The sequence below is a fragment of the Lepidochelys kempii genome, chromosome 11 (assembly GCF_965140265.1).
Source record: "Lepidochelys kempii isolate rLepKem1 chromosome 11, rLepKem1.hap2, whole genome shotgun sequence".
In the NCBI taxonomy this organism is placed as follows: domain Eukaryota; kingdom Metazoa; phylum Chordata; order Testudines; family Cheloniidae; genus Lepidochelys; species Lepidochelys kempii.
The window spans coordinates 60,764,913-60,786,387 of NC_133266.1; the positions used below are offsets into that span (position 1 = coordinate 60,764,913).

Below are 21,475 nucleotides of genomic sequence, written 5' to 3' on the forward strand. Positions count from 1 at the left end.
CACTGTTATAAATTCTGTAAATAAAACAAGAATCCAGTAATTCTCAGTCTACTTTACATCTTTTGTATTTTCCCGTGGATACAGATAACAGAGTTAGTGTTGAAAAAGTAACATGTTATGATATTTTTGCCAATCCAGATATGCTAAAAAAAACCCCACCATGGCTGATGTCAAGCTGGCTAGACAGGAATGCAGATTCTTAATGGATAAAATTCAGGCCTCCTGTCTTCCATTGACTTTACCTACTAGCACAGAGGTGGGCAAACTACGGCCCGCGGGCCACTTACGGCCCACGGGACTGTCCTGCCCAGCCCCTGAGCTACCGGCCGGGGAGGCTACCCCCAGCCCCTCCCCTGCTGTTCCTCCTCCCCTGCAGCCTCCGTGCGCTGTGCCACCAGCCCTCTGGCCCACCGCTCCTGCCGGGGAGTGTGTGGCGGCGTGGCTGTGAGCTCCTGCCGCTCTGAGCAGCGTGGTAAGGGGGCGGGGAGAGGTTGGATAAGGGGCAGGGTGTCCCGGGGGACAATCAGGGGACAGGGAGCAGGGGACGGTTGGATGGGGTGGAGGTTGGGGGGGGGAGCGGTCAGGGGACAGGGAGCAGGGGGGGTTGGATGGGGTGTGGGGTGTGGATAGGGATTGGGGCGTTCAGGGGACAGGTAGCGGGGGGGTTGGATATGGGGTGGGGATCCCAGGGGGCATTCAGGGGTGGTGGTGTGGATAGGGGTCATGGCAGTCAGAGGACAGGGAGCAGGGGGGCAGTTGGATAGGTGTGGGAGTCCCGGGGGCCTGTCAGGGGGTGGTTGGATGGGGCAGAGAATTGTGGGGGGGGGTCAGGGGATGGGGAGCAGGAGGGTTGGAAAGGGGGTGGAGTCCCAGGGGCGGTTAGGGCCAGGAGTGTGGATAGGGATTGGGGCAGTCAGGGGACAGGGAGCAGGGGGGTTGGATGGGGGTAGGGTCTCAGGGGGCGGGGGTGTGGATAGAGGTCAGGGCAGTCAGGGAGCAGAGGGGGTTGGATAGGGGGTGGGGTCCTGGAGGATGGTTAGGGGCAGGGATCCCAGGAGGGGGCTGTCAGGGGGACAAGGAACAAAGGGGGTTGGATAGGTCAGGGGTTCTGAGGGGGGCAGTCGGGGGGCAGGAAGTGGGAGGGGGTGGATAGGGGGAGAGGGCCAGGCTGTTTGGGGAGGCACAGCCTTCCCTACCCGGCCCTCCATACAGTTTCACAACCCGATGTGGCCCTTGGGCCAAAAGGTTTGCCCACCCCTGCACTAGCAGCATCCCTCTCCACCAACCAGTGACTCCGCCCATTCTCCTCCTCCCCTAGGCTTCTGGATAGTTCTGGAACCTTCTTACTGTTTCCTAATAGACATAACGAGAACCTTTGTGATCTCATCACTTCCCAGAGCTTAAAGCTTTCATTCTCAGTCTGAAATTTCCCCCCAATGTTTCTAATACATTAAAAAAAGCTTTAAGCAAAGGCTTCATCAGCCAAAGTGACAGATTGAAAAAAAGGGAGAATGTCAGTGAGGAGGACAGAAATTCACTGGGTTGAGGTCTTTGGCGGGGGGTGGGGGTGGGGCAGGGACCCTGGAGGTTTTTACAACTATGAGTTTCACCTGTAATGTTGTGGAGGAGGAACCATGTAAACTGAAAACTGTCTAGTTTACCTTTGTGTCAATAGCATGCTTCAGAGCTTTAATTAGATGTAAATACATGGTAGCTTAACATCGTGGTATATGACTGGTTCAAGTATGATGACAATGAGATTCAAGTCAAATTACTAGTCTTCTAGTTGTGACTTCTGGGGTGTAGTTTAAGGTAAGCACACATTATTTACTAGATGTCTGAATCAGTTTGATATAGAAATTGTGTGTTGCAATGTTAACATTGGCTGGAATAAAGCGGAGGTATTGAAGGGATTGAGTCAATTAAAATTTTTCTAATACATTGGAACATTGTGCTGGATTCCCTTTCCTCTTCCCGAGCTGTTTGTTCTTTTCCATTCTCCAAAAATGATCCTCCACACATTTCCTGAGAGCTGTGGCTGTGGCCTTTAGTCATAGAATATAACACATTTGTGATCCCTAGAGATGACTTCCAATTGAATTAGTGGGTACCTTGTGAGTGATTTGAACACTTGGCTAGCTAACAATGAAATGAAGCATCTCTACCTGATTTGTGAATGAAACTCTAGTTTAATTTGAAAAAGACCTTCATTCCTGAATTTACATTTATTATGAAGCATCATATAATATTACTAACTGGAAACAGTGTCCTCCAGTTTTAACATTTTAAAGCTAAAAGTTCCTCATTTTTGTATTTGCTTTTGCTGGTGGTGCTAAGTATAGCAGTTGAGTAAGCGTTATTTTTCCTTGTGTCAGTATTATCTGACATTCAGAGTTCAGCTGATCTGGCAACTGAACAAAATGCTCTTAAGATGCAGACTTACTGTTCCCTCCCCCCCTCCCAAATTCAATCCTTGGAGTAAGTCTTGAATATAGGCATAAAAAAGCCAGACTTCAATCTTCTCTTTGCTAATGCCTCTTTCTTTCTAACCCAGGTCACCCAGTTCAGTTCTACAGCATGAACAGACCTGCCTCCCGGCACACCCCCCCAACAATAGGGGGCTCTTTACCATACAGGCGCCCTCCTTCTATCACTTCACAAACGAGCCTTCAGAACCAGATGAATGGAGGGCCTTTTTATAGCCAGAACCCAGGTAAGAGGGTTACTTCAGTATATCCAATCCAAAACACCAGTGTGTTCATAACTTCAGAGTTGTGAAGTCTCTTTGATACTGCACTGTTTCCACAGTAGATTTTGTGTGCTGCTTTAGGTGATTTCTAATATAGTGTTGGTAGCCCTGGTAAGGCTATTGTCCACATATAAGGTGTTCAGTTCCCATTAATGCAAACAGCCTAGAATAGTTTATTTTTAATTGAAGCGAGTATAAAATAAAAGTGTCTGACTCGACAAAACAGTGTGGGGAGGCACTACACACAATCCCCTTTACACGGCTCATCCGGTGGATCTCATTCTTGGTCTGCAGTACCCCTGTTGTTCCAATCCTGGTTGAGGATTGAGTGTTTGGTCTTTCATGAACTATTCGAATCCTGGTTCCCAATTACTTCAGCCTGGAGACTTGTATGTTTCTCTCCTGAATAATGGTCAGTCTAGGAGGCAGGGCTTTCCTCTTGGAGTGTGTTTTATCAGGCATCTAGGGTCTAGACATGGCAGGTAGGAGGAGCTCTGCGACAGGAGTCAAGCTTCATATATGCTGGTGTTAGTCTAACTGGTGACCCTTCTCTAAAAGTAGGTGGTTTAATTCTTATCTGCTCAATTTTGAGACTTAACAAGAAGTGACATGTCCTGTATCTGAGTAGGAAAGTGCTGACCATTCATATAACCAGACCTCTTGCCCACATTTCTGATTAGAGAGGAAGGTGCTGTAACAATAATGGAGATGGGAAGATGTTTGGCTTCAGAACAGATTTTCCTTTATACAGAAGATGCAGAGAGATTCAGTAGGAATGTTTGAAGATTATTGATCTTCAAATTTCTTATACTTAAGCTAGATACGTGCAAGTGGTGCAGTGATGCTATTCTGCAGTTTTAAATGGTACACGTAACTTGGAATTATGGTCAGATTCCAGCATCTGGCCTTGGGGATTTGATCAAACTCAAACATATCATTTTATCTCCAGTTGCTAGCTAGCCTCCAAGAGGACGAGATGGTGGGTGGGGGAGTGAAAACGCATGACTTAATTATACTAGCTATTTGAGTTATAGTATTTGTAATGTACATTTATACGCATGTTGAAAGGTGAAAAAAGATAGGAGAAGGTAAAGGAAATAGTGTCAGATACAACTAAAAAGAAATGCCGTCTGAAGTAAAGAGGATTTTCAGTATATCCAGAGTGTTCTTGACCACTGTTCTGTATTTCTGTTTTTAATGAAACCTCCTTTGGAAGTTACCACTACTATATCGTAAAAGATGCCAGATATTCTGTAAATAAGTTATGTAACCATAATTCAGTCTGCTTACCCGAGAAGAAAGTAATGATTAAAAGGATTATTCACTTGAACTATAAATCACAAAGAAAATACTTCCATGGCAGGGACACTTGGCACAGCATAAATAAGTAGCTGCAGGAGAAGACGTTTTCTAAATCAATGTCCAGGCAGAATGTGGAATCTTAGTTGTATTCAGGGGGGTATTAAGGAAGGATCTGTGTATCTGGACTCCCAGGAAGGGAAGGGGCGCCTTTGGACTCGCCAAGTTAGAATCCATGAGTGGGGCATATGACAAGTGGTGGCTGTGGTTTCCCTTTGTAGAAGGAGGAAGCATTGGCAAGATGGGGGACCATAGCTGCTGCTTAGCCCTACTGTAGGGTGGGAGAAAGAACAGATCTTAAAGTTTGGGGAGACCAGTGGAGGGAGGAGAAGGAGGAGAGGATTTTTGGGGTGGGGAAGTGAAGGAAAGGCCTTTGGAGATTATTCAGTATAGAAGAAACGGGGATGTCAGAGCAGGTTCATCCCATTTCATGTGTGGCATTTTTTTTTCAAGGAAGCCAGTACTGTTTTTTTTCCTCTCACATTGTGTGGATTTTGTGCAGGGGATATTGATGCATTCCCCCCCCCCCCCTCCCCCAGTGTATTTTTTATATGCTTTCGGCATGAATTTTTTTCTGGATAGCACTACTAAGGCTGTTTAACTTTTATGCTGCAGTGGTGAGGCTGTTTTTGGAAGGCTGTGGGGATGTAAGCATGTCTGTGTTTTATATAAATATGTCTAACACTGGGTTCTGAAGAGCTACTACCAATTGCAAATTACTGACTGAGGATAAAGAGGATTTATGACTCTCCTTCATTGTGGGAAAGAAGGAGAATTGAGTAAAAGATGGCACCTGCATACAATCATTTCGCTCATCACAGAAATGCAACTGCTTCTGGGATGCAACACGAATGCTTAGTAATACTCAGTAATATTGCCCAGCAGTTATATTTAGTGAAGTATACCGTGTCCAAATGCAACTAAAGGGGGGAATTCAGATAGAACAAAATTACCTGAGTTAGAGAATGTACAGAACGCTGGTGTTAACATCCCTAGTCTTTTCATAGATTCCAAGGTCAGACAGGATCAGTGTGATTGTCACAGTTCAGGGAAATTGCACCTGTATTCCCCCTCTATGTCCAGTGAGGGCACCCACTCTAGACGCCAGGCTCCTCAGAAGACTGTATATGCCTGCCGATAAGCCTACCAGAGAACACCCCAACTCCAGCAAGGAATCTGGCAGTTGATGAGTTCTTCAGACATCACAAAGGGATTTTTTTCTGTGGGCACAAGTTCAAAATAGCTGTTAGCTCAGAACAAGCCCCCAGTCCCCCATGTATCTCTGAGTCACTCCTTTGTACAGTTTGGGTCTTTGATCTGCAGAGACCCTGAATAAGTAATCAGCCAGATAATGGTTCTGTCCTCAGGGCGAAGTTTCAGAAGGTTGGATCTTTGCATAACCAGAGGTGGTGAGAACTCCACTTAACTTTGTTTGTCTGGTGCATTGTTGAAAATAGTCCTCTGAAGCACATAACACTTCCCAAGGTATACACTAACCACATCTTCCCCTAGAGAAGTGACATACAATCCCACAATAATACATACACTTTGCATTTTTAATACAGCAAACTCCTAAAATACTTAAACTTCATTGAATTAATTTTAATTTAATTCAGTAAGGTTTGTCCCGGATATAGCAGGAAATTGCCACATTTATCACAGTTTTCAGAGTAGCAGCCGTGTTAGTCTGTATCCGCAAAAAGAAAAGGAGTACACCTTAGAGACTAACAAATTTATTTGAGCATAAGCTTTCGTGAGCTACAGCTCATTTCATCGGATGCATCCGATGAAGTGAGCTGTAGCTCACGAAAGCTTATGCTCATATAAATTTGTTAGTCTGTAAGGTGCCACAAGATCCTTATCTATCACAATGATCATCTAGTCTGATATCCTGTATAACACAGGCCATAGAACTTCCCCACAATAATTCCTGGAGCATATCTTTTTAGAAAAACCTCTAATCTTGATTTTAAAAATGGTTAGTGATGGAGGATCCACTGTGACCTGGGTAAATTGTTCCAGTGATTAATTACCCTCACTGAAAAATGTACACCTTATTTTCAGTCTGAATTTTTCTAGCTTCAAGCCATTAGATCATGTTGTACCTTTCTCTGCTAGAGTGAGGAGTCCGCTATTAAATATTTGTTCCCCATTTGGTACTTTGACTCTAATCAAGTCACCCCTTAGATGAGATGAGCTCTTTGAGTCTGTCACTATAAGGCAGAAAGAAAAGGAGTACTTGTGGTACCTTAGAGACTAACAAATTTATTTGAGCATAAGCTTTCGTGAGCTACAGCTCACTTCATCAGATGCATTTGTTAGTCTTTTTCTTTTTGCGGCTACAGACTAACACGGCTTCTACTCTGAAACCTGTCACTATAAGGCAGGTTTTCTAATCCGTTAATCATTCTCATGGCTCATCCCTGAACCCATTGCAAGATTCTTCTTGAATTGTGATCACGAGAACAGAGGTCGCACCAGATCCATAGTAAATTAACCTCTCTACTCCTACTCGTGATACCCCTGTTTATGCATCCCAGGATCACATTAGCCCTTTTGGTCACAGCATCGTACTGGGAGCTTATGTTCAGCTGATTATCCACTTTGACCCCCAAATCTTTTTCAGAGTTATTTCTTCCTAGGAGAGAGCCCCCCATCCTGTAAGTATGGCCTACTTTGTTCCTAGATGTGTACATTTACATTTAACTGTACTAAAATGCATATTGTTTGCTTGCATCCAGTTTACCACACAATCCAGATTGTTCTGTATTAATGATCTGTCCTCTTCAATATTTTAACTCCTCCCTCCCCAGTTTGCGTGTCATCTGCAAACTTTATCAATGATGATTTTATGTTTTCTTCCAGGTAACTGATTAAAAAAGTTAAGTAGTGTAGGGTCAAAAACAGATTCCTGTAGGACCCCAATAGAAACAGGCCTGCTCAATGATTATTGCCCATTTACAATTACATTTTGAGACCTATCAGTTAGCCAAGCTTTTAATCCATTTAATATGTGCCCTGTTAATTTTATATTCATTCTAGTTTTTAATAAAAATAGGCATGGGTACCAAGTCAAACATCTTACCAAAGGGTACGTGTATTACATCAACACTATTGTCTTTATCAATCAAAAACTTGTAATCTCATTAAAAACATTGTTAGTTTGGTAGGATCTGTTTTTCATAAACTCATGGTGTTTGGCATTAAGTGATTGCTTTCCTTTAAGTCTTTATTAGTTGAGTTCCTTATCAGTGACTCCATTATCTTGCCTTGAATCGATATCAGACCGACAGACCTATAATTACCTAGGTCATCCCATTTACCCTTTTAAAATACTGGCATAACGTTAGCTTTCTTTCAGTCTTCTGGAACTAGCCCTGTGTTCCAAGGCTTATTGAAAATCAGCATTTAATGGTTCAGCACGCTCCTTGGCCAGCTCTCTTAAAACTCTTGGGTGCAAGTTATCTGGGTGTGCTGATTTAAAAATATGTAACTTTAGTAGTTGCTGTTTAACATTCTTCTGAGATACTAGTGGAATGAACAGTGTTGTTATGATTAGACTACATCATCTGATTTTTTTCAAATAAAGAAAAGAAAGATTTATTGAAAATTTGGCTGCCTTTTGTGAAGTATGATTGATGATTCTATCATTTTTATGTGGTAGTGGACTAATACCATTGTTAGGATACTTTTTGTTCCTAATATACTTAAAACACTTACTCCTTATTGGCCACAGATTTCTCCTTGTGTCCCTTTGGTTCCCTTATCAAATTTATACAACTCCTAGCTTCTGATCCATATTTGTTACTATCAACTTTCTTCTGTTGTTCTCTCCCTCTATTTTTATAGCTGCCTTCGCTTCTCCCCTAAACCAGGTTGGTTTTTTAACCAATATGGTCATCTTTCTTGATCGTGGCTTTTTGGGCATCTACTAAAGTATTCTTAAATGTCTCCCAGTTAGTATTCACATTTTTTTCTGATTAAATTCTTCCTCCTGGCTGATTTGGCTCATGATTGTTTTCAGCTTTCTGGCTCTTCTTAAAGGACCAAGTATATATTTTCCTGATTTAGAGTTTATTCTGTTCGGACATTATAAATGTGATCAAGTCATGATAACTTGTACCTAAGGTATCATTAAAGAGTTGCTGATCACAGAAACAAAAATTGTCTATCAAGACTAATCTTATGAAGTACAACAGGATCTCTACTGATCACAAATAGCCAAGGCCTCTGTTTGATATCTCCACTAAAAGATATTGTCTGATTATCCATAGCAACCCTTTCAAAATATTAACTAACCCATTTTAAATACTAGTTGCAAAAAAAAAAAAAAAAAAAAGTGTAGACATTCTACATTAGAGTAATGCCAAGTTTCTTTACAAAATAAAATGAAAAATTCTCTTAATACCATCCTACTTTTAAAACACCACTGTTTTGCACAGGTCATACATATACTCAGATATTTAGCCCTTTATTTTAATGAGAACTCTGTATTTACTTTTTAAAGGAAGTTAATGAGGGTGATTGAGAAATAATCTTAAATAATTAAATACATTTTTCCTCTGCCTTCAAACAAAACCATTTAAATTGTTCTCCCCCACCCCCTCTCAAATTTATATTTCCTGGACAGTTAATTCTCTTGAGGGAATTTTAAAGTGAGGCTCTTAGACCCCTGAAAATAAAAGTTTATAAGAGAAGTACTGAAAGTTCCTTCATCTTCCACGTGTGTGCAGTTTCTCAAGGGTTTTCTCTCTTATTCACACCTAACACAAGTGAATTGCATGTTTCCTGAGGTCATTTGGGGTGTATCTAGATAAATCCCTTCTGGAGCTTGGGGTGAAGGTGAAACTGGGGGCGGGATGGGGGAGGAGCTGGGGCTAGAGGCATGGCTGGCCTGGGCACAGAGAGGGAATGAGGGCGGAGCCAGGCTTGGGGCTATGTGTGGCTGGGTGACAGTCCCTTCCTGCCCCCCATCTGGGCTGCCGCAGGCCCCACTGTGCCCCTCCCTCATTCCTCCGTGCCCCTCTAGAGGGGGTGCGGCCCACAGTTTGGGGATCATTGCGTTAGAGAGACAGACTGGGTGTAGTAATGTGTTTTATTGGACCAACTTCGGTTGGTCAAAGAGACAAGCTTTCAAGCTTATGTAGAGATCTTCAGCTCTCTAAGCTTGAAAGCTTGTCTTTCACCAAGAAAACTTGGTCCTCACATACTTTGTCACTCTAATATCCTCAGACCAGCATGGTTACGTGAACACTGTCAACAAATCAATATTATGTTGTTGATCAAAAAGGAAAAGCTCTCTTGTATTTTGTTAGAGCTGTTCATAAAGTTTTATATTCTACTCCAATAAAAATAGAGTTTAAGAGAAGAAAGTATCTTCATGGTAGTTCGATGAAACAAGTTCTTAAACTGAGTTTTTGGTGTTATGATAAGGAGCTGGTGTGGGAATTTTCAGATAGAGAGAACTAAAACTTGCTGCAAGTGATATTTATATTTCTTAAAGCTCTTTCTTTTGGATGTCATCCTTTTTGTCACACTTCCTTTGGCAGCTTGCTGTAGTGCCCTAATGATGGATATGCCTACTTTCCTGTTTGTCGCGGTTTTATTTCTAATTTATTTGTCTTTTTTTACTCCTTTGCTGCAGTATCCCTTGCTCTTCCTCCTCCTTCCATCCTACAGGTAACTCCACAGTTACCACTGATGGGATTTGTGGCCAGAGTTCAAGAAAATAGTAAGTTTGCTTCTTCCTTGTGCTATGATAGGGCATTGGGTATGGCCTTTGTTTCATGTGTGGAAAAACCTTAGCTGTACGTAGCTAGAATTCTGCTTTTTAATATTTTTCTTTGTTTGGTGAATTTCAAATAAAACAGGAAAAAAACAAACAAGATGAAAAATATTTGTCAAGGGAATCCGATCCTTTCGCCTCCCCATCTTAGTGTTCCTAAATTCTAGCGGTAGGTCCCCATGAAACTAGCTAGGAAGCTCTTGACTAGAGACCACTACTTTTAATCTGCTACCGTAGTTCTCGAGGGTGTTTCATGCTGATCTTGCTGCTTATTTTTAGTTTCAGATACTCCCCCTCCTCCTCCACCTGTAGATGAGCCAGTCTTTGATGAGTCCCCGCCTCCACCCCCACCCCCAGAAGATTATGAAGAGGAGGAGGCAGCTGTGGTGGAGTACAGTGATCCTTATGCTGAAGAGGACCCTCCATGGGCACCAAGGACCTATTTAGAAAAGGGTAGGGTTAAAGAGAGAGAGAGAGAGAGATGGTGGTATCGTCAGTTCTGCAGTCTTTTGCTAAAACCCCTAACTTCAGAATTTACCTTTGTTAAATGAGAATCTTTCAATAGGTCTGTTGGTTGTTTGGATAATTAAGCTTTTATATCATTAATCTGCAATTCCTAAAGAAGTCACTTTGTCACCTTCCCGTCAGTCCATATAGTTTGTGATTCTAGAGATTTGCTCTGGGTGCAGAATTGATCCCTTCAGTTGAATCACAATGTTTTTTTTTATTCAAACGAATTCTCTAGGATGCCACTGTGTGTCTAGTAATATGAGTCGTTGCTATGTAGGACAGGTTTCTTGCACATTGCTTCATTAACACAGTACTGGATATTAAGAGTATGCTACTATGTGGTATCCCATCTGATTTCTCCCCTCTTCCCATTGTACTGGAGATGGTGCCTATAAAGTACATTCTGCAAGGTTACCAGGAACATAGGACAGGGAATGGACTTCCTGGGCCATTAAGTCCAGTCCCCTGCTTTCATGGGCAACCCATCATATAATCCTGTTCATAAATTTATCAACCTCATTCTTAAAACTAGGTTTAGGTTGCCCATCCCCACTACTCCCATTGGAAGGCTTTTCCAGAGAGTCGCTTCACATAGTTAGAAACCTTCTTCTAATTTGCAGCCTGAATTTATTCATGGCCAATTATATTTATTTGTTTTTGTTACCAACATAGTCCTCTAGCTTAAATAGCTTTTCTTCCTCATTCCTGCCACTTGATGTGTTTGTGCTTGAGTCACAGTAATGATGCTATACTTAAGACTGCAGTTGGCTTTCTATTATAACTCCAGTTTTAATCTCTCCTTGATCTCTTAAAAAAAGAGACCTGTCTGAAATTTTGCATGTTACTTTGAGAGAGACATGTTTAGGAAAAGTTTCAGTTTTAAGCAAAATATGTTTGAGAAGTGAGACTTTGGAAGGCAAGTACCAGGCAAGCTCCTTGTGCCCCATAGCTGGCATTAGCCTTATACCCAGACTTAGAAGTCTGTCCAGATCAAGACCTTTCAAGCTATGCTGGCTTTGTCAGAGAGGTCACCTTCCTTGAGGTAGTTTCTGTATTTTCCCTCAAGCAGTATGCAACCCCCACTCTTCTCAGGACTGCTGGATTTCGTGAACCTTTAGAAAGCAGTACCCCTCTCTCAGCAACAGATGTTCAGACATGAGGTTGTAAAAGGGCTGCCTGGTGCCAGCCACACCAGTTCATTCCATTCTGTGGTTAGCTGTGTGTGTAGGAACTTTCTCTTGATGGCTGCAGGGATTTATGGGGATTTTATCCAAATCTCCCCTAAGGGTGGTTAGATGGTAGTAAAGTTAGTAAGTGTTAGACAGCTTGTGGCAGTTGCACACTTGGTTTTTGTCTGCACCATGGACATTGGTATTGGCTGGCCAGACCTCCAGAGACAAGGGCAGATTTTAGTAGTCTGTGCACATTCTACTTGTTGGCTTTGTCTGCAGGATCCAGCTAAGTGTGAAAAAGCTTAGCTCTTTCCTCTCCGACACTTTTGGGAAGATATCTGTTCCCACGGTTCCTCGTGCAGTGTGTGGCACTGCTGTGGTGACAGCACTGACCTGGCCTTACATTCGAATGTCCACGTTAAGTGATTTTGGCATGCTGATGACACACATCAGAAAGGTAATGGTGACTTTCAAAAGCTTATCTCTCTGCCAAACTTAAATGGGAATTCATGGGGCAAAAAAGAGGCCATTCCCTGCCCCCAGTGTTTTGTCCTTGCCAGAGTTTGAAGGCCTCCTGAAAGCGATGAAGTTAGAGCTGCTCACAAAAATAGTTTTAAGAATCTCAGAATGAAAAGTGAGTGTGTGCGCGCGTGTGTGTGTAAAGCTTAAATTCCATCTTGACCGGGTACCTTTTTGGGGAATTAGTTACACTAAATTTCTTTCACAGGCTAAAAACATGGTTAATATAGAGTAGGGTAATGTCACCACAGTGCACAGAAAAATGAAAATTTCTGTGTTACTGCCACTGAAAACTTTTTGTTGAGAAATCCTGGTTCCAGTTGCGAAGCAGGGCAGTGTGCCTATAAATAAAGAATGATATAAAATGTAGCACAGTAAGACTTTCCAACTGTGGGTAGTGAATGTTCGACACTCCAACAACATTCACGCTTAGGGTTGCCAACTTTCTACTCGCACAAAACGGAACACCCTGGCCCCGCCCCCTACCTCACTCCTCTGAGGTCCAACCGCTGCCCTGCCCCTTCTCAGAGGCCTCACCTACCCCCCCCCCCCCCGTTCATTTCATCCCAATTTCACTCACTCATTTTTACTGGGCTGGGGCAGGGGGTTGGGGTGCGAGGTGTGTGTGTGAGGGCTGTGGCTGGGGGTGCAGGCTCTTGGGTGGGGCTGGGTGATGGGGATGATGAGATTAGGGTGCAGGAAGGTGCTGTGGGCTGGGACTGAGGGGTTCGGAGTGCAGGAGGGGGATCAGGGCTGAGGCAGGGGGTTGAGGGGCTCAGGGGTGCAGGCTCCGGCCAGCACTTACCTCAAACCGCTCCCGGAAGCAGCAGCATGTCCTCTCTCCGGTTCCTATGCAGAGGTACGGCCAGGCAGCTCTGCATGCTGCTCTGTCTGCAGGCTCTGACCCCGCAGCTCCCATTGGTCACGGTTCCTGGCCAATGGGAGCTGCAGATCTGATGCTTGCAGCAGGGGGCAGCGCACTGAGCCCCCTGGCTTTCTCCGATGCATTGGAGCCAGTGGGGGGACATGCTGCTGCTTCTGGGAGTCACGCAGAGCCACGGCAGGCAGGGAGCCTGCCTTGTTGCGCTGTGCTGCTGACAGGACTTTTAATGGCCTGGTCAGCAATGCGCACTGGAGCCCCCAGAGTCTCTTTTTGACCGGGTGTTCTGGTCAAAAACCGGACGCCTGGCAACCCTAGTCACACTGCACCAAGAGAGAAAATTCATCCATGCAAGAAAAGTACTTTATTTTTATTTATTTAAAAAAAAATTGAAAGTAGCTGGGGAAGAAATGAAGATTGTGAAGAAGCAACCTCTGCCAGTCCCAGCAGACTCCAAAACTGCTGTCTTTTCCTACCTAACTGCCATAAGTGTGTGGTTCATGAAACACCCAGACTTCACTGGCAGGCTGAAACAACTTGTCAGACAAAATGTCTGACTTGCAGGATATTTGCATGCATTGCTACACTTAGTGACCTTTCCATGGATCTGATTGACATCGTTCTATCGATGCACACAGACTCTTTTGTTTGATAAACATTGCTTCAGCTTATTTGTGTCAAGGAGGCTTATTTCCATGAGGGAGGGCAGGAAAAAAAGCCACTGACACAAAGCATGACTGTCACAGTGGAGTGTCTGGAATGGGCATGCCGATTACTGACCTTGGTGCACCTGACACGGAGTGATCAGCTTTTTCTGGGAGGTTAAATCTCTCCATTGCACTTCCTTCTGTGAGAATAGGTGGCATGTTTTCTTCAGACTAGGACCAGGACAGGTCACTTCTGTAAATCTTTACCCTTGTTGATCAGATTAATTGTTCACAAACATTTGCTTCTTGCTTTGTACCCTGGGTAGTATTGAGGGCACTCAGCATTCGCTCTGCTTTTGTTGCTTGCGGACACTGCTTACTCTGCGAGGCATTTTCTGTTGGGTGAAGCTTACTGCACTGTTAGCGTGTTCATAAGAAACAGTAAGTCCCAAATATTTCATGAGGAGAACTTTCCACATGTGAGACTTCTCACTCTTTTGGCTGTTGTTGTATTTCCTAACTCCAAATACACTTGTAGAGAGCAATCTTCACTCAAGTTCTGGTAGCCTTGTCACCTGGACCTCAGGAAAACTTGGTTGGTCTTTAATCGAATAAAGGAGAATGCCACTGTTTGTTGTGTTACTAATGCAGGGTTTTAAAGAAGTGTGACATAGTTGCTAGTTAGAGTAGGACGTAAGGTTCAAAGCTGGTGGGCCAGCTGATGTTGAAGTGCAGTTTATGGACACAAACTGCTGTGCATTATATCTGCTTAGCCTTTGAGCAAAGACTGTTTTGTTTTTTTTCCCTCTGATTACTCCCGTTAGCTGTTGTGGCTGTTCAGTACTATGGGAAAGTGAACTAGATTCTGTTCTGCCTCAGCAGAATTAATTGCATTCCGGTTGGAGGGCAAATATTTGCCCTCAGTTCCATTTGGGCAACCCCATTGTGTTCAGCCTGGTTGGCCAGGTTTAATTGGAGGCACTCACTGAATCTTTTTGCGATGGATAAACCCAAATAACTTTCATATCTCAGGGTGAATTTGCAGTGCCAACTCTTAGGGGAGGAAAAACGTCTTATGTATGAATTGAGCAAATTTCGATAGGAAAGTCAGAACCCTAATGAACATGACTCCCCATGAAGCCATTTTAGTCATTTTATTTTGGGAAATTTGGGCATGAAGTAGTTAAATATTTTAGAAGGTGAACGGTTCTTGGATGAAGGACTGATATCCTCAGATTAAAGGAACCATGTAGGTAGGACTAGACCAGGGGTCGGCAACCTATGGCACGCGAGCTGATTTTTAATGGCACACTGCTGCCTGCCGGGTCCCAGCCACCGGATCCAGGCCAGGACCCCAGCAGGCAGCAGCTTGCCATTAAAAAATCCTGCCCGCCCTGGCCCGCTCTTCTCCACCCCCCTCCCACGGGGGCAGGGTGAAGAAGCTTGGTCCTGCTGGCTGCTGCTGCAGGGCAGGCAAGCTCCCCCTCCCTCACCTCTTCCCCCAGCGTGGTGGGTTCCTGCCCCTCCTCTCCCTCCCTGCCGCCGATCAGCTGATCGCCCTTGCATGGGAGGGGGAGAAGTGGAGCCACAGCGCACGTGTGCTGCTCCGGGGAGGAGGCGGAGGAGAGGTGGGGACGGGGCCTTGGGGAAGGGGGGTGGAATGGCTTCATGGAGCAAGACCCCAGCCCTCTGTCCTGACCCCTGCACCCCCCTCACACCACCCCCAGCCCTGACTCCAGCCCCCCCATATACCCAGCCCCCCCCACTCCATGCCCTGACTCTTGCACACCCCACATTCCCACCCTCATCCTGAGCACCAAACGGGAGCTCCTGCACCCTCCACAGATTCCCTCCTGCACTCCTTGCACCAACTGAGAGCTGCCCAGGTAAGCACTCCACACCCAAATCTCCTGCCCCAACCCTGAGTCCCCTCCCTCATTCTAGCTCCTGGCCAGACCCTACATCCCAACCCCTAGCCTGCTCCTTCACCCCCAGCCCTGTGCTCAGTGCATTCCCACCCTCAGCTCAGTGCAGGGAGAGAGGAAGAGAATGGACTAGAACCAGGGAGAAGATAGGTACCCACTCTATGTGGGCAGGGCTGGGATCCCAGACCGGCAGCGGGCTGAGCGGGGCCGATAGCCGGAACCCTGGCTGGCAGAAGCCGGCGGACGGAACCCCAAACTGGCAGCGGGCTGAGCCGCTCAGGAGTCCCGGCTGCTGGCCCCACTCAGCCTGCTGCCAGTCTAGGGTTCTGGCTGCTGGCCCCTTCCCAGCCAGGGTCCCGGCCACAGGCCCCGCTCAGCCCACTGCCGGCCTAGGTGAACGGAACCCCAGGCCGGCAGCGGGCTGAGCAGACCGGTAGCATAAGATCAGCCTTTTAAATTAATTTTAAATGAAGCTTCTTAAACATTTTGAAAACCTTGTTTACTTTAAATACGACAATAGTTTAGTTATATAAGATAGACTTATAGAGAGAGACCTTCTAAAAAATGTTAACATGTAGCATTGGCACGCGAAACCTTAAATTAAAGTGAATAAATGGAGACTCGGCACAGCACTTCTGAAAGGTTGCCGACCCCTGGACTAGATAGACAAAGGCTAAAGAAGTCAAGTGGGTAAACCTATGATGGCGGGAAGATGACTATACATCAGCCTTCAGAGTGACTCTTCCAAATCTCTTCTGAAAGGTAATGTCAGGATTATGCACATTCCCATATGGAACAAGGTAAAGGGGGAACTGCTGGTTTGTAAATGATTTCCATTGTGACAGGAATTTCTGATTCTTCCCTCCTCCCACCCCATTAGCTTTTGCAGAAACCCAAGGCAGGTTCCTTTTGCTTCACAATGGCAGTACCTAGGCGAGTCCTCTAGCACTTATTCTCAGATGCCACGGTAGGGGTAGGGGTGGAGTTTCGTTCTGATCTGATCAAGGATCTTTTCGGGGATTCCTAACCCCCTCTTCCCACAGAATGATTTTGTTGGGCAAGTTTTTACAGAGTTACAACAACCTTTACACAGTATCCTCAGTCTGTGAATGGAGTACGAGGGGTTAAGGGAGGAGAATTGGAGACTCTATAACTGACTCTTCTAGCTCTGAATGACCGGTGTGGGGGAGATTGAGTTTTGAAGCCTACCTAGTTTTGAACAGACAAATATGTAAAAGGTGGCTCCGGTTCGTTAGTAAAGGAAGTTTGGTGCTCTTTGGAAAGAGGAGATCTGAGAGAAAATCAATAGTGCAAATTCCTTGTGGGTTGAGGCTGTAGATGAGATGGTCATAGGAGTATGTTTTAAACCACTGAACCAGCCAAAATAACTAAGCTCTGAAATGACTGTAAAGGTGTATCTGATATGGAGAGTTGAGGAGTGCCCAAAGGGGCAAAAAATTGGTAATGTCCACCAATTATCTGCTAAAGGAGTACCAAATATTGTTATATAAAAGTCCCACAGAAAACGCAGGATTCCAACCTCAAACCTATCCATATATTACCTGATTGTCTGATGAGGAAATATAATGCAGCCAGTCCTCTTCTCCTGGCCCACCCACACTGCTGAAAGGAATTATATCGTTCTGCTGTGTCTCCCCCCTCAAGCTTTAACGGCCAGAATTGTACCCTTACCAGCACAGCGGGGCCCAGTAACCTCACTAGGCCTCAGGTGATGGCTGTTACCTAATAAGTTCAGGACAGCCCTTCACCTGCCAGCACGTGTACCCAGGTTTTAGGCTAAGCAGCCCATCAGACATCAGCATGCTTCACATGGCAGTCTTGGATGTACAGTCTTAGCTTCTTGGGGCAGGGCGGAGAAAGCAGTTGAGTGCTGAAATGAAAAATGTGAGTGGTCACACAACAAAGTCATACAGTCAGCATTCAGTAGACACAGTGGTCTGTTTCTTGTGTTTTGAGCGATTTCTGGTTCCAATGGTGGTCCCCATTTTAAGTACAGGAAATGTGTCTCAAACCAGTAGAATCTTTCAAAATGGTATAAATGTTAAGTGCAACCCCTGCACTATTCATAAAGCGAGCTTTCTACCTGTGAAATAAACCCCACAAACCAAACTCCCCAGAAATGAGTAACCATTCTGTTTAGCTAGGGAGTTTTTCTCCCACTTTACTAAGGGAAAGGGGAGTCTTGATTCATCATTATTTCAGCCCTTCAGTACCTAATAGTTCCTTTCACATGAAAAACTTCTACTTGTCATAATTGTGTTCTCATTCCCCTGCTTCTTGCTTGGAGGCTTTGGGAACAAGTGGGGAATCTGGAGTTTGGGATGTGTGAAATGCTTATAAGGAGTAATGCATGTGTACCTTGGATTGCAGTCAGTGGAGGAAAAGAGGCTGAGGTTGGATTTTGGGGGTCTGGTAACAAAAGCGTCCTCGATCAAATTGTTTAAAACTTTTACAGTTCTTCACCTAAAGCTACTGATATCTCATTAAGTGTATAAGAGGTGCCATAGAAGTGGTTTTGTCATGTATCAGCAGTTTTCATGCTATAATGCGCCAGATCCTGTTGAAGAATTACTGTGGATCATACCAATGTGTTGTACTACATATTTATTAGAGGATATACATAATATATATGAAGTTTATTCCATTAAAATTTTGTTTTAAACATGTTAACATTCATGGGCCATAACAGATGTCTAAATTTTTAATGGTACAGTTACTGCATTAACAAGACACCAGTGTTTTATCTATCCTTTATATCTTGTGTTGATAAAAAAAGAATAATCTTGACACTACAAAATGTAGCATTAGCTGTTTTTTGGGGGGGAAAACTGTATTCATACTGAAAGTGTCTCTGTCCAGAAGAAAATACTTTAAATTTGAAACAAGAATGCTTCTCAAGAGACAAGATCCTGCTTCAGTCCCCATCTCTGACTTTTATGGGCCTGTGAATGAGAACATCTGAAAGCAGCAAGGTAATTGTAAATGTTCCAGCAGGCAATAAGTGTGCTGATTTCAGATTCACAAGGTAAATGATGTTGGGGGAGGAAGGGATTTATATTGGATCTATAAAATAGAAGAGGATGGGGGGTGGGAAATGAACTCCCTGGTGTTAGTGCAGGGTCCCTGCCAAAATCTAATTCATATCCTGTCTCTTGGCACCAAATGACTAAGGGATTGTGTTAAGAAACAAACAAAAGAACTTGACGAAATGAAAATAACAAGGGAAATTGAGGTTCTTCCAATGTATGATGAGCAAACAGCTAAACAATAGCTCAGTGGGATAAGAGAAACTCAAGGAGATCTTGAAGGCAAGGGTGGATACCACTGTGAATATGAATAATTTGGTCGCTGTACAAAAACAACCTCTAGATATTTTACTACATTTTACTGGATTTGGGAGAGGAGGGAAGTGCTTGAAATTCCTTTTCTAACATGTCAGGGCAAACGAGCTCTAAAGCCAAAGTTCTACCTTGAAGGGGACTTTCATACTAGAGGAACTTATGCATTTATCTTGCTGTGAACGAACAAAGCTTTATCTGCTGCAAAATAATTATTTCCATGGCAATGGCTTGTGCTCTTATAAACAGGATTGTCTGTGCTACATGATCAAGAGAAGAAAAAACTGTTTTTTTTTTTGACAGACAAGGTGGACATTCAGTTATCCCCAACAAATTAGCAGTGACAATGCCAAAGATTTTGTGTAGCTTTTTTGTATGTCTAACCTTTAACTTGATAGGAAAGAACTTCTGAGAGACCAAGTGACTGTAGCAGAATTTGAGGATGTAGAAGTAGGAAAGCTGTTGGGAAGTGCGATGGATATAGGCTGTGGCTGCTCTAAAGTGTGTGGTTCTGCTCTGAAAAGTGACTAGAAATGGCACCTTGGGGTTCTGTGTCTAATAGTGCACAGCAACACTATACAGTAGTTTGGGGTAGGAAGTGGATACCAGATCCAGTTTAAACCGCTTGGTGCAGTTATTCTGGGGTTGTTAAATTTGAGCAGGGCACCGTATGATTTTAATGACCATTGGCAGTCAGAACTTCAGTTTTTTCTCTTCCAAAAGGCCATCCTGTGAGCACCACAGTGCCTCACCTAATCCCCAGGATGGGGCCCATGCTAAGGAAGATTCTTAACCAAACAAAGCAGATGGTAGGAATAGATATTTAGAGGGGAGAAATCTTCTTCCATGCCATGTAGGAAGGGAATCTGGTCTTACCCTTGCATTTCACTTCCAGAATTCCAGGGTCTGGGAGCAAATCTTGGATAGGTTTGTGGTCAGTTTGTTATAATCCATCAGAAGATTTCTGTCAAACCAAATATAGTTGTTTAAAAACTATGCAAAAATCATCAGCTAGAAAAACCAGCTTATTACAACCCAGTGGATAACTGTATTTTTAATCTTTGCATTGAAATGTGTTCAGCTACACCTGAAAATAAGACCTGCCTAAGTCTTGTTGGAGGGAAGGTTGCCACCTGTTGAATCCCTGATACTGCTACTTCAGCATCTGGAGCTCTCACTGAAATGCTGGCCCTGACTCCGTATAATTTAGGAACTCTGCCCAGATCACAGCTTGAAGTGGTTTGACTGCAGACAGAAGGATTAAGCGTTCTTTGAGAATGAGGAAAAGGTCCCAGTGCGAAAGTAATTCACAGAAGGAACAGATTACAAGGAGAGATCTATAATGCAGATTTAATTTTTTCTTTATATAAAAAAAGTCATTTTATAAGAGACTCAAGCAGCCAGACTTGCATTATTTCCTCATGGAATGATGAGGAAATGTACGTTAGTAAACTAGAAACGCTGAATATTTTCCAAATTATCAGAAGGGAATGGTGCAAACTGGCACATGAGAAAGTAGGGAATCAGAAAGTACCATCTAAACAGATCATAGTATCATAGAATATCAGGGTTGGAAGGGACCTTAGGAGGTCATCTAGTCCAACCCCCTGCTCAAAGCAGGACCAATCCCCAATTAAATCATCCAATTAAATGGGTTATTGGTTCTCAGTTAAGACATTTTTCTCTTAAACTTAAACTTGTTCTCCTGACTATTAGATAGGGCAGGAACATTTTTGTTAAGAGAAAAACACCTTAAAATTAGGATCAACAGATTTGCCAGGAGCTTTAATGTATTTTTAAATAGGAATTTGGGAGGATTGTATCACACAAACCAGAATATCCTGATTAAATAAAAATGGTTTTCAATGCTAAATTTCCAAGATCAAAAACAAATACAATAAACATTTATTCATTTCACCATTCATGTTTTATTCCCTTAGAATGGTACATCAAAAACTGGTAAGAATGCATTAATTTACAAATAGAGGAATGTAAAGAAGAGCCTATAATGCATGCTTTTTTAATGCACTTTGTACAAATGAAATAATTGTACAGGTCAATATTGAACACATTAACACTCTTTACAAGGTAGCTATTTTGACTCTCATTGGACTGTGGTTATGAATTCTGCTGGTCATCCTGAAAAAGCCAGTGCCGATAGCAAACATTTGTCCTGAACTTCTCTGTGACTTCCTTCAATGAAAAGCTTCATCTTCTGTTTGCAAAATCATCATGAATTTTGCAGTACTTCAGGACACTTGACTCCTGAACTCATGCTGTTCATTATTTCTCCCTGGATTTTAGTCAGATAACTTCTGTTAATTCGCTAGCATAAAGAATCAGGATATCTGTGCAACATGCATTTTGTTTCAAGGCTAGTGCCAGGTGTGCCAGTGGCATCTGCTTGAAGTGATGATTGATGCAATTTGCTAAAGCAGTATTCAGATTTTGGCCTGGATAACTTGCTTTCTGGTGCTCATTGTCATAGGAATTAGAGATGGAAAAAATCTATTGGGTCACCCTCTCTCTTTCCAATACAGGAAAGTCCCTTGCTTAATATTTCCCAATGG

General features: G+C 43.6%; 1 protein-coding gene across 16 annotated transcripts in view; it reads left to right on the forward strand.

Moving 5' to 3' along the window:
• The window catches only part of ABI2 (abl interactor 2), a 108,988-nt gene that overhangs the window by 80,747 nt on the left and 6,766 nt on the right, over positions 1–21,475 (forward strand). For 14 of the 16 annotated variants that reach the window (XM_073306503.1, XM_073306504.1, XM_073306501.1 and 11 more), the window contains 3 exons: positions 2,555–2,713; positions 9,753–9,839; positions 10,173–10,346. In XM_073306503.1, the coding sequence (XP_073162604.1) occupies positions 2,555–2,713; positions 9,753–9,839; positions 10,173–10,346 (420 nt within the window). Of the gene's footprint in view, positions 1–2,554; positions 2,714–6,734; positions 6,769–9,752; positions 9,840–10,172; positions 10,347–21,475 lie in introns of those variants that run through there. The other 2 variants (XM_073306513.1, XM_073306512.1) reach the window with 2 other exon arrangements.